Consider the following 14,694-nt stretch of genomic DNA (forward strand, 5'->3'; position numbering starts at 1 on the left):
ATAGCCTAAGCTACTTGAAGTCCCGTCAAAATCGGTCCGCCCATTTTAGAGATTAGCTGGAACAAACAGACTGACAAAATTATAAAAAATGTTATTTTGGTATATGTACGGTGTATATATCCATATGCATTTGGTAAAAAGCGGTTATTTTAATATTACAAACAGACTCCAATTTTATTTATTTGTATAGATAGACAGATAAATGGATAAAAATATAGATTTTTCCCAGTCTAACTAGACGATGTATATAAAGTTTAATTCGATACGCGTATAAAATTTTTAAGATTATTGCTTGCAGTGGTTTCCTTGCCGCAACGAAGACTAACTTTAAAGTTATTCGTAACATGAGCTTGTAATCTATTCTTGTCGTATTCTGGTGTGCGCAAATTGAAATACTACCAGTAAATCTACATTATACCAGTGTGTTATAAAAGTTTCAAACGAGAAATAAAATAATACTATAATAATATAATGGGTTGTCTGGAAGAAATGGCTAATTAGCCATAAGTCCGTCCATTGTACTTCACTGTCTGTAACTATCTTTATGCTTCGTTTGTAATATATTTGTGGTGTATATTAAAGTATAAAATAAATAAATAAATAATAATACTACAAAAATAGAGAGAAAAAAAATAAAAAAATGTGTATGACTGACTACACGGTAGAACTATTTTTTTATAGAGAAAATAAGCTTTAGTTCGTAATTCGAATGCAATGTTGAAAATAATACGCCTCAACGCTTGAAAATTAAAATTTAAATAAAAAAAGGCATGGGCACTCAAGAGCCTATGGATGTTAAAATTTAAATTAAAAAAAAAAACTATTTTTTTAGTAAGTTCCTGTGCTTCAAATTACATTTTTGGTACTTTGAATATTTTACACATTATGTTTTTGTAAAATAATGTTAAAGCTTTATACACACTTCAGCCTATCGCAGTCCACTGCTGGACATAGGCCTCCCCCAGTTCGCGCCACACATCCCGGTCTTCCGCAATCCTCATCCAGCCTACACCGGCAATTTTACGTAGATCGTCGGTCCAACGGGCCGGAGGACGTCCCACACTGCGTTTGCCAAGACGCGGTCTCCACTCTAGGACCCGTCTACTCCAACGGCCATCGGTCCTGCGACACAGATGACCAGCCCACTGCCACTTCAACTTGCTAATTCTGTGGGCTATGTCGGTTACCTTCGTTCTCTCGCGGATAGTCTCATTTCTAATCCTGTCTTTGAGAGAGACCCCAAGCATAGCCCGTTCCATTGCACGTTGAGCGACTTTAAACTTGTGGACCAGTCCCTTGGTCAGTGTCCACGTCTCGGCTCCGTATGTTAAAGCAGGCAGGAAGCTTTATAGAGATACACCAACTCAGCGCCAAGACCTACAGGTTGGAGATACGACGTACAGGGGAGTTGCTAGCTTCAGATATCTTGATTGCACGATAACTGACTCACATTCCAGATAAGACCTATACTGATGTATGGCTGTGAAGCCTGAACTCTAACCCAGAATGAAGAACGTAACCTTTTAGTCACCGAACGAAAGCTTCTTAGGAAGATCTTTGGTCCTACCAAACGAAAGGATGGAAGCTGGGGAGTCCGAAAGAACGCCGAATTAGAAAAACTTATGGCCGACCCAAATATACTTGGAGAAATTAAAGCACAACGCCTCCGTTGGCTTGGTCATGTATAACGAATGGGTGAGGAACGAGGACTTAGGAAGGCTTACATGGGCCGACCATCGGGCCGACACCCGGTTGGACGACCTAAGTATCGCTGGCGTGATAGAGTTGAGGTGGACCTGTGCGCGTTACAAGCCAATAATAATCGGCAAGAGACCACTAAGGACCAGGCATGATGGAGAGTTCTCGTCTCGGAGGCCAAGACCCACTTTGGGGTTTCAGCGCCAAAGGAGTAGTAGTAGTAAAATAATATACTGTAAATGGTATTCGTTTAATAAGATGGTCATTATTCTTCTGGATATTATAAACTTCATCATCATCATTTCAGCTTATCACAATCCACTGCTGGACATAGGCCTCCACAAGTTCGCGTCAAACATTGTATGAATTCACGTTAGTTTATACCATTATAAGCTTAATTTCAAATATTTATTTGATTTAAGTAGAAAAACTAAAGATCCATATGTGAAAAGCGATAAAGGTCTGATTTTAGAAATGTAATTTTAATTCATGAAATTAGAATTGCTCAAAATTGAAAGACTTCATAACTACTCAATTGATTAATTTAATTTTGCAAGCATGTCACTTATTAATACTACTTTTGAACTAAAAGAAATATTTAAATTAGATGATGCTTATCCTAAAATGCTAATATTTTCTTCGTGAACCAAAATTTTCATATACCTTGGATCTGATAATTCGATTTATGTTAAGTTGTAATTTTTTTTACTACATTTCAAAGGTAAGTCCTTAGTTATATCTTTATCTCTATCGCTGACATATCAACATCATATGATAGACAAGGACAGATAATGTTTGATTAAGACTTTGTATTTTGATGAAATGTCACTTTTTTAATGTACCTATAGAATACTTTTTGAGCTAACAATGTTTAAGACATATTAATGTCAATTATTTTGACATTAATTGCAATTACAATAAGACTTGTTAGTAGAAGTATCACCTTTAAGCGATAATTATCTCGTTTGGTTTTAATTATAATCTATAATGCAAACGCAAATGTTTTATAATTATTTAATCAAAACAGAATAATGTGTGGTTATAACAAAGGTCATAAAAAATCGAAAGCAAATTTTTTATTCTAAAAAAATTGTTATGGAGTACCTCAGGAAAGTGTTCTAGGGCCTCTGTTGTTTCTTATATACATAAGCGATTTACTAGATAAATTGGATCATGAGTGTAAATTATTTGATAACGATTCGAAGATAAACATTAAAAGTAGTCATAGACAAAATATTGATAAGGAGTCTCGTATTAGAATCGGCTCGCTTTTTGAAAATAAATCTTTTCAAAACAAAAATTATGCTTTTTCAAACTTATCAAAGTAATATTTTTAATGCAAGTATGTTCTATAATAGCACGAAATTTTCAACTGTAGATTCGACATCTTTAAACGGTTTTATTTAGCTCACCCCGTTTGTTTTATTTTTTTTTATTTATTATTTATTCTTGGGTCAAATTTAGTAATTCAAATTTCACCCTCTTCCTGTCAACCGATTAATCTGAAATTTTGTATACACTTTGGATTTTGATGACAATACAATTATGTTTATTCATTATCATTATAAATTCAAGATGGCCGCCGCTACAAAATGGCGGATAATTTATGTTTTATTAATCCCATCAATATGGGTATCAAATGAAAGGGCTCAACAAGCAGAATACAATATACTATAAAAAATTGAAATCCAAGATGGCGGCCGCTACAAAATGGCGGATAACGTAGGTTTTATCAATCCCATCAATATGGGTATCAAATGAAAGGGCTCAACAAGCAGAATACAATATACTATAAAAAATTGAAATACAAAATGGCGGCCGCTACAAAATGGCGGATAACGTAGGTTTTATCGATCCCATCAATATGGGTATCAAATGAAAGTGCTCAACCAGTATAATCAATGTACTATATAAAATTAAAATCCAAGATGGCGGCCTCTACAAAATGGCGGATAACTTAGGTTTTATCAATCCCATCAACATGGGTATCAAATGAAAGGTCTCAACAAGTAGAATACAATTTACTATGCAAAATTGAAATCTAAGCTGGCCGCCGCTACCAAATGTCTGATAACAATTTTTTATCAATCCCACCAATATGGGTATCAAATAAAAGGGCTTGACAAGAAGAATACAGTGCACTATACAACCTCAATATTTAAGATGGGCCTTGCAATAATGAAGCACTAAATGAATTAAACAGAATGCGAAATAAAAACTAAAAACTAGAAAATAAAAATAGGTAAAAAAACTTTTTAAGTTAAACGGTTTTATGTTAAACACACATTGCAATGTTTAAGATAAATGTACTAAAAACCAAAAAATAATAAAATAGATACAGTCGTGGGAATTATAAACATATGCATAGACTAGACTAAAATAAAATCGTGGGGCACGTCAATTGTCTACAAATTATCGACTTAATGTGCGATAGAAGAATCGTTTAATTCGTCGTTAAAATAGGCAGTTGGCCCGCAGACGGTGAGGAAATTACTTACTATTTTCTTGCTCATGAAAATTCCAATAGTTATACACTCCATGTAAATAAAAGAGATGTTTCAACTAGTTTATCGTTGGACATTCACACTGCTGGCTGGCGAGGAATCGTTTCACTGCTCGTAGTTTGTCTTTAATCGACAAAACATATGATAAAAGTACTGCTCGCTCACCACTATGAAACCCTAAAACTCGCTTATAATCGAGCTTGCTAGCTTGTTTCCACATTCTAGCCCTACTTATCACACGTCCATCGTTGTCGGTTGAACAACTGCCTAATTATAGTGTAACATTACAAAACAAACATTTTAATCAACGATTGTAGACAATTGACGTGCCCCACGGTTTTATTTTAGTCTAGTCTATGCATATGTTTATAATTCCCACGACTGTATCTATTTTATTATTTTTTGGTTTTTAGTACATTTATCTTAAACATTGCAATGTATGTTTAACATAAAACCGTTTAACTTATAAAGTTTTTTTACCTATTTTTTTTTTAAACGACTTCAAAGAATGAGGAGGTTACTCATAAGGAAAGGAGATATCTCAGGTGTGGTACCATGATAAGGAAACCAGGATCTGATGACGGGATCCCATAGAAATCGAGGGAAAGAGGGAAACCCTTGAAAATCCACATAAATGTTTACTGGGTGTACCGATTTTGATGATTTTTAATTTAATCGAAAGCCGATGTTTATCACGTGGTCACATTTAAATTTTGTAACACAACTTTTGTAGTAATCTTTGATAATGCGTATTTACTTGACTATTTTTTCGTGTACCTGCGTTATATTACTTGTCGATGTAATTGTAGTCGGTTTTTTTTGGTTTGCCAGCAAACACAATTATTAGAGATACAAGTGGGCAAGTAAGGCGATTGGAAGGTACACGTGAACGAAATATGTGTGAAACTTGAAGATTATGTCTTCGTCTAAAATGCCTCCGAAATGTAGCAAATTGAGAAAGTGGCAATGCTGACATACCATGCCTATGTTTCATCAAACCTTCGTTATGATGTCATAATGTGGGGAAACTTAATAAACGCAAATAGAATCTTTAAAGTAGAAAAAAAAAATGTTTGAGATCTTTGTGTGGAGCTGGTTACGTGGAAAGCTAGAAGACAATTTTTGAATCTATATATGCCAATATATGCCAATTTAAAAGTTGGCCATATATAAAAATAATGTTTACTGTATTACAATACGAATATATAATTAAATACCAGGCCAAGTAAGGATTTACCACCAGTAATATTCAAGAAAGTATTTTCTAAATTTCTGTTCAATAAATTACATCATAATATTATCGACTACTTGAATGATCAAATTTGACATGTTTTTTTTACAAATTAGTTGTTTTATTCATAGTTTACCATTGACATCATTTATTTGTTTTTTTTATTTGACAATGTATAAATTACAATGTGTGTTAATTACTTGGTATTTCACAAATAATTAAATCGACATGAGATTGCATAAATTATATTTTGTTTTTGTTTTTTTTTTGTCATTTTTTATTATTGACATGATTGACAATACTTTAGTCACGATTTTAGACGCTTGCTACTATACCAAATTATCTGTTATTGAATTTCAATTAATATAATTATACTTATTTATAAAATTTTTATTTTAATTAAGACACAAAATTATTTATTAAACTAATTTTTGCACACCGAAAAAATCAGTAGCGATAGAGTATGTAGGTTAAACATTTTTTTAGACCTGTATACGATATTCTGGCAAAATAAATAAATAAACAAATTATAAATTATGATGAGATAAATCTAAGACATTTTGAAGTATGCAACTATAACAGTATCTCATATTCGTGATAACGCTATAATGCTTATAATCACATCATAAATATGTGATTCGCGTACAAACATACGTGTTGGGCCCGCTACACTCGATGACTTGATTTAGTCAGTACGTGTATTATTTTAACATGCTAATTTAAAATTTACTAACTGATAATAAGGTTCTAATTTCAATACACCTGTCATAAACACGTTTCTTAGTAGACGAATTGACATACCTTTAATTTCTTCAAGGTTTGCGATTTAGTGATAAAAAGTAACACAAGTTTGTCAACTCTCCCCTAACAAATTCCAAGGTCTGTTAAATTAGAATGGACATATAAAAATTCGAATATTTCGCTTTTGTTTAGTATCTGATTTAATATTTCACATAGGTAAGTAATTTGTGTATTTCTGTAAATTGGTTTCTCAGAACCAACTCTAATAATTTATCAAAAATTGCGTTTTAGTTATTTTACTTGCCAATTTTAGTATAGACATGAAAAATTTTCTCCATAAGAATAATTATATGAAAGAGCTCTTAAAACCCTGAAATAACCTTTAATGACAAGAAAATAAATTATTACATTCTTACATTCTTAACAAAGAAATATAACACTTAAAACGGGAAATTAAGTAGATGACAAATTTCTAAATTGTTAGTTGTTACACAAGGAATTATTAATGGTAAATTACTAATAATTTTTAACAAAAAAACCGACTTCAAACAGGAAACTAAAAAGTGAAAAATAAATGTACTTGGTACGAAGTAATTCGTATTTTGATTTAGTTAATCAGAAATGATTAAATAAATATTTTTTAATTTTGAAGTTGGTGCCAAGTAAAACAATAACTACTCTAGTATAGTTGTGTAACTCGTAAGTTGTATTCAGTTTTCTTTCATAATTTGTTTCATTGACTATTAGTTTGAATACTGGTATTATTCTGTTATTGTTTTGATGTATCTAATATTTTTTGTACTTATTTGTTGTGTGTGTGTTGTTTGTATTTGTTATTGTAGTCAGGTTGTTGTAGTATTATTAAAGTGTTATTAAAAAAAAGTCACCATCAATGCTCACAAGCAAGTTAAATAATGACGCAAAACCATGTATTTGTTTCTATTAATTTAACTGATAACGTATATCTATATGTAGGTATTCTTATAGTAAACAATACACTTTATACGTTATCAAAATAAGATCATCTTTATTTATTTTGAGATTAGTTGTTTTTGTTCCAATGTTAATAAATCACATCTACCCAACTAGCTACTGTCTGGCGTTTCAGTCTTAGTAAATTAGTACCATTTTCTTGTATTTTACATTTCCTGTTTTCAAAATCGTAGCTTGATCTATTTTAACATCTAGAGCTCTCAAAATTATATCGACGTCTAATAAAAATCTTTAGACACAATTCTATCGAAATCTTTGCTCGAGAATTGTGTTTGCTCGGAAACGAAAAGAAACCGAATGCAATTTAAATCAACAAAGTGGGTAGTTGAAAAAATCTCGATTAAATTGAAAATCAAATTAAAATAAAAAACACTCAAGTACTCGACAAGCTTTCGATTAAAAATGGATCATCAAAATCGGCAAATATCAGTTAAAAGGTATGATGTAACAATGACAAACATAAAAAAATCAAAGTCGAATTGAACTTTTTGGAGGTCGGTTAAAAAGTAAAAGTTTATAATTTCAAGGTTAAAACATATCGCTATTAGATGTACATAAATTTGATTGTGTTTAAAAATTTTAACCTTTATTTGAACGAGTTGTTGCTGTAAACTCCATAAAGAATCGATGTAAGCAAAGTATGTTAAAACCTTAAGTACGTCGTTATTTTTAAGATACTTCCAGAAAAATTTCTAACAAAATACATTTACGGTTATGTGCATTTAACCTGAAACTGCAACTATAAAATATGCTTTTGAACGATTTCTAAAAATATTTTACGTCTACTTAATAATTTATTATAAATAATTGAACGCAATCAAAAATTGTACAACGTCAAAACTTCCATAGAAATATACCCATTATTCCTATTTTTTAAACGACTTCCAAAAAAGGAGGAGGCTCTCAATTCGATTTTTTTAATGTATGTTACCTAAGAACTTTTACTGGGTGGACCGATTTCAATGATTTTTTTATTATCGAAAGGTGGTGCGTGTCATGTGCTCCTATTTAAAATTCGAGATCTTCAATTCATCAAGTACTTTTTGAGTTATGTCTGAAAATGCGTATTTACTCGACTATTTTTTGCGTCGACCTACGTTGTATAACGCATAACTTTTCACTGGTTATACCGATTTTGATGATTTTTGTTTTAATCAAAAGCTGATGCTTGTCTTATGGTCCCATTTAACTTTACTTAATTTTATTGAGATCTGATGACTACGTTTTGAGTAATCTTTGATAACGCGGATTTAATACTTGACTATTTTGAATCTACTTACGTTATATTACTTAAGTCGGTTTTTTTTTTTTGGTTTGCGAGCAAACACAGTTATATTTTTACGCAGATGGTTTTCTGTAGCTTTGGCAATGACAAACAGTTGTTTATACCAGATAATGTATCCAATTAGTTTCTCCAACACGTATAGCAAACGAGTTTTGGAAATTTGATCTAATGCGGTCTGATCATGTTCTTGTTTGTATCTCTAACAACGTATCTCAGAGAACGAGATAAATTAATTGCCTTAATTACCCGTTAGATATTAATACTGTATTATATAATTATCGCAAAATTTTTAGACGTAATCTATATCGTTATCAAACATTTTAAAATAGGAAATTTATTTAATGTCTAAAATATTCTATAGTAGTCGGGAAAAGATCATTATCTAGTGATAAGGCCGCCCGTTGCATGTGATGTAATTATTTTTTTCCCCTTTAAGCTTTATTCTTATGTAATTGTTATATGTTACTGTTTGCAATCAATTTATTTATTTATAATTATTATTCTAAATTTAATTGAGTATATCTATAATAGTAATTTAATGTAGTAATATCTTCCACGGCTCAAGAACTAATAGAATCAGCACGATTTTTGAAATTTTATTATTGATCATTGAAAATTTAGAACCAATGAGCTGACAGCACAACTGAATGTTAAATATCTACTGCTGTCGATAGACATTTGCAACAATTGAGAAGTTGCGAGTGCGTTGGTGGCCTTTATGGAAAATTTGTCTGAACACTCGAAGCTTGAAATCACCTATATTTTATATATGATACTATTTTTATCATAAGAAACATTTGGCAGCGGCTTACTGTTGACACATAGAATCGATTTCAAAAGGGACTTTTCCTTTACCCTTCCTTTATAATACGCAGAGAAAATAATTCATAATACTCGAAGCAAATAAACTACTTTACACATATAAAGATAGCTTTTTTTTGTTCGACTGACAAATGAGTTCAGTGCATATTTTATTTTTAACTAGCTGCCCGGACAGACTTCGTTCTGTCAATAGTAAATTTTTTTTTGTATTAACACCTTCCGTGGGCCTTAAGGAACATACAAAAAAATAAATTAGCCGAGCCATTCTCGAGTTATGCGCTTAACAACATTCATTTTTATTTATATAGATAGCTTCCGCCCGCAGCTTCGCCCGTGTGGATTTCGGACTTCAAAAATGGAGGAGGTTCTCAATTCGTAGGGTTGTTTTTTAATATATGGTGCGTATGCAGGTGGTCCCATTGTCCAGTTAGGATCTGATGATGGGATCCTGGTGAAATCGCAGGAACTTCTTAAATATTATAGGCAAACCTATGACGATTTTGGTATTTTTATGTGTAACTTGTTTGTCTGTTTTTAAAAATACGATGATTAGGTATATCATATCATCGTCGAAACTCCCCAATAATGACTATGTTTCCCTATTACTTCGAGGCCAGTGTATCGACTTGGTTAATTCTTATTATGTTTGAAAGAGTAAACATTGCAGCTGGTCCTATAGTAACCAGGTCAGGATGTGGTGATGGGAGCCTAGAGTAATTGAAATAACTCCTCGCATATTATAGACACATCCAGTGTTTTAGGTATAGATAAAGAAGTATATGTGATGACAAAGATATCTACACATTGTTGATGATGAAGCTGTAAGGTAGGCACCGGATATTTAAAAGTGAATACTTTTTACTTGAAACGTTGTGTATAAGGAATATTTCTATTGAAATATTTCCTTATACACAACGTTCATTACTTCTGACGGATTGTTAGTAAACACAAACAGATTATTTTTACATGTCACCCTTGAAAGGGCAACATATAACTGGCCGTGAGAAAAACATTGATCAGTTAAATCTATTCCTGCAACTTTTAAAGTTTGGCCTTGTGCCTTATTAATAGTAATACCAAAGGCTAATTTGATTGGAAATTGCAGTCTTTTGAATTGGAAGGGTAATTCGGAGGGAATCATCGGTATTCTGGGAATTAAAACAGTATCACCAGTACCACAGCCAGTTAAAATAGTGCATTTGATTAGAAAGTTTTTTAATTTAACTATTTTGAGTCTCGTGCCATTACACAATTTTGGGGGATTTAAATTTCTAAGTAATATCACTGGTGAACCCACTTTTAATATTAACTTGTGTGGAGGAATTCCGGGAGGAACTAAAGAATTCAAAAATTCAGTTGGATAATGTACTGCCTCTGCGGTATCCAAAACTGTATCAACTGAATAGTATATCTGTGATGGTGCTTCAAACTTGGAAATAATTAAATGATTAATTTTATCAACCTGTTCATTAGTAGGTGCCAATATAGCCCTTTCCTTAAACCAACATAAAGTCTTTGTAGTTATATTAGTAATATCGGGATATACGGTCTCAACCAATTCTTCCACATTTTGAACCAAAGCACATAGGTTACTAAGATTGATTTTAACATTTCCGGATTGAAATGCACCATTACCTATTTGAAGTAAGTTATTTGAAAATTGTTTATTGTCTTCACTGGAGGACAAAATTCTCATATTTGTATTAAGTTCACATTTTGTAATATGTGGCCAAAGATAAGATCTTTTGAGTGATGCATTGACTTCGTCAGCTCTAGTCCCCCTTGCTATGACTGGCAAAATTTGACGAAAGTCTCCAGAAAACAAAACGGTGCAGCCACCCATTGGGCAATTTCTGTTGCGTAAATCGCGCATTGTCCTGTCTAATGCCTCAACTGATGCTTTATGGGACATGGAAGCTTCGTCCCAAATAATCAAGCTACAATCCTGCATTAATTTACCTGTTTTACTCTGTTTTGAGATGTTACAAACGCTAGAGACGTCGTCACTGCAAATTTTTAAAGGTAGTTTGAAAGTGGAATGTGCAGTTCGCCCGCCTTTCAAAAGTGTGGCTGCAATACCGGACGACGCCACGGCAAGAGCAATTTTTCTGTCAGACCTTACTTTTGCTAATAATAAATTAATTATAAATGTTTTACCCGTGCCCCCGGGTGCATCTAGAAAGAACATTTTCCCTTCATTACTATTAACTGATGACAATATTTGGTCGTAAACAATTTTTTGTTCTGGATTTAAGCGATGTTCATCTTGAATTGTCTGTAAGAGTTGGGTGTAATCATAGTCAGTCTCTCGTAAATCCTCGATGTTGTTCATTGCATAAAGATTTGAATTTAACGGCAAGTTAAAACCAAAATCTTTTATACTTTTACCTGATAGAGATACGACCTCTTTATTTAATTCATTTAAAGCTTCATCAAAAATATTTTGGTCGTACTCTAAATCATCTGATGATAGTTCTTGTCGTCTGCGTTGCAGTATATCTTCGGACATACTTTCCTGATAGTTTTGCCAAAGAAGATGCGGGTCCATGATTTGGCAGAACGATATCATAATGGCAAAAAGGCACCTAAGTGATTTTGGTGAACAGCATATGGCTGCTTCAGAGAGCGTACTCTCCCAGTGACTGTCATCTTCGAGGAGGCCCATAGCTTTGCAAGCCCCTTGGAATGTGTCGTAAGTTACACCTTCAAAAGTGCGGAGACTTCTAAACGAAGTAGGGCCTTTTATAACGTGGAGTAACAACCGCAAATGAAAACATTCTGCATTATTAGGGTGTACCACGTACACCCTTCCAAGAGCATCTGTTTTTCTCACGCCAGGGTACCCGAGAACTACCGCCCCCTGCTTTCGTCGTTGGAATTTTTTCGTATTTTGATTCCAGGTATAATAGGCAGGCACCTTGTCGTAGGTCAGAGTTTTTGCGAAGTCGTCCTCTGCACATAGTTTGAAAAACGCTGTTAAAGTAGTATCTCTTGGATTATTCACAATGTCATTTACATTATTTTCAGTGAAATACACCCGCTGTCCGTTTTCTAAATGAACAGCGAGGTGTGTGACAGTTGGTGCTCTTTCATGAATATTGAAGGACATAATCCGCCATAGTGCTTCAGAACTACAAATGTAGCGGCCAGATTGAAATTGTTCTACTTCATTTGTAGAATGTAAACTAAACGTAGCCTGGTCACTTCCTTTATTGATGTATTTAGTGACATATTTTATTGATTTCACGGAACTGCAAAGTTCTACATTAACATGCGCCTCGAAAATTTTTAATAATAGTTTATTGTAAGGCACTACCCATCTGTTATCAATTTCGTAATTACGAATAGCAGCCTTGCGTCCTCCTTCCTCTGGTGATAATCTTCTATACTTTGGATAGCCATCATCACCAGTTGAAGTTTGACTCTGATATGGTTTTGGGAATTTTTTTGAACATTTTCCCTCATGCATGCATGGCGAGTTAGGGTTTAAAGCTCCACAGGGTCCGTGAATCATGTTCCTTACCACGATGTCATACAATGTTGGGTCTTCGTCTTGGTCTGGTAATTCTGCCGTTATAACTGTGTCAATTTGGTCGGGCCTGATTTTATTTGTCAGCCACAAAAGCAAATGTATATGTGGCCACGTTTTTGCCACTCCACCGTATACATGTGACAGCGTGTCGGACCAAATACGTTTACCTTATTTATTAAGTGTAATAGTTTTTGTACTTTTAAATGAAACACACGATTTAAAATGTCATATCGGTCTTGAGGTGTTGCGGTGGAATGCAGATTATCTTTTATTTCTTTCCAATTAGGATTACAGGTCATAGTAATGAAGAGGTCAGGTTTACCGTAATTCCTGACATAGTTCATGGCATCTTGAGTTTTTTCGTGTAAGTATCTTGGTCCGCCAGTAAAAGATGACGGTAATATTACCAGCTGCCCAATATTGTTTGTCGTGTGTTCATTAGAATGTAAAGCATCCTGTAAGTGTATATAATTTTCTGTGCGTAATTGTGTTTGGTTATTTCGTATAAAAGCTAAACGTTCTGATTCTAGTTTAGCATACTGATCTACAACATATTGATTCAGTAACATTCCGTACCTTAGTAAAACATTATAATGATTATGGCGTTCCATTAAACGATAGCAATAATAATTCATACATGAAACTTTCTTCTGTACTCTGTCTCCTGTAGAAGGATTAACTTGGGGAATATCAATTGTGTATCCGTCTTCACCTCGACAAAACATCAATGGATATTGAAGACTGTCATATGAACGATGTAGTTCGGAAATTTTGTGGAGATTTTCGTGGCGGCTTCGAAGAACGATATCCCTTTTGTCAAATTGTTGTCCAGCAATGACAACTGCTACTTCACTGGTAGAAGGAGCATTATACCGTCCACGGTGTTCACCGTCAGGTACCCTGCTGGCATGAATTACTACATTGTAATCTGGGACATCGAGAGAGATACTTTCCATTGCAGTTTTAAAAGATTGTACGTATCTATTATGCAAATGCAACATGTTTTGCAATGACCTGACTATAGAGTTATCAAGTGGTGTTCTTGAATTACTATTACTAATATTACATCGAGTCGTTGCTTGAACTTCAGGACCGGAAATAAAATATATCTGCAAAAACTTATGGTCGTCAGGAACTTGTGGAAGAAGACTACCTGCAAGGTGGTAAACCTGGCCCTGGACTTTAAATGTTGGCATGAAGCCGTTTTCAACTACTCGTTGACTTTTGAATTATTATACCGCCGAATATGACGCATAAATTCTGTATGCTTTGGATGACTTTCATCAAGTAGAGAATTTAAAGGTTCAGGTGGAGCACCTATTTCATCTAATTTTACCTTACCATTTGAACAACATAAACCTTTTGACTCATCTTTCCATCTCAGTGCCGAACAGTATTGACAAACAATGGAAGGAGAACCTATACAAACGATACGATAATTTTGATAATCAATTGTTGTACTGTAATTCATTGCCGAGTACTCTTTATTGGACCATCTATTATTATTTTGTGTTCCATTAGTTGGCATATTATTCCTAAAATTTATGTGCCGAATACGATCGTTTTGTAGTCGGAGTTGTCTTCTCTCAGATGTTTCAGTTTCCATTAAAGCATTGTGTCTATCACGATCTAAAGATAAACGTAGGTTACGTTCAGCAGAGGATTCGCGTAGCCTCTGAGAAACATGTCTTTCGCGATCCTACGACAAACGTAAATCACGTTCCGCCGAGGATTCGCGCAGTCTTTGCGAAACATACCTTTCACGGTCCAACGACAAACGTACGTTACGTTCAGCAGAGGATTCGCGCAGTCTTTGTGAAACATGTCTTTCACGGTCCAACGACAAACGTACGTTACGTTCAGCAGAGGATTCACGCAGTCTTTGTGA

At 33.8% G+C, this 14,694-nt stretch overlaps 1 protein-coding gene across 1 annotated transcript; it reads right to left on the reverse strand.

Moving 5' to 3' along the window:
* Positions 1-10,163: 10,163 nt before the first annotated feature.
* LOC123665002 lies at positions 10,164-13,807 on the reverse strand. Its single transcript, XM_045599365.1, has 3 exons — positions 13,021-13,807; positions 11,234-12,973; positions 10,164-10,909 (listed from the first exon to the last, which is right to left on the reverse strand). The coding sequence occupies exons 1-3, from the start codon at positions 13,805-13,807 to the stop codon at positions 10,164-10,166; spliced, it is 3,273 nt and encodes a 1,090-aa protein (XP_045455321.1).
* Positions 13,808-14,694: the final 887 nt, after the last annotated feature.

The sequence above is a fragment of the Melitaea cinxia genome, chromosome 23 (assembly GCF_905220565.1).
Source record: "Melitaea cinxia chromosome 23, ilMelCinx1.1, whole genome shotgun sequence".
Classification (NCBI taxonomy): Eukaryota; Metazoa; Arthropoda; class Insecta; order Lepidoptera; family Nymphalidae; genus Melitaea; species Melitaea cinxia.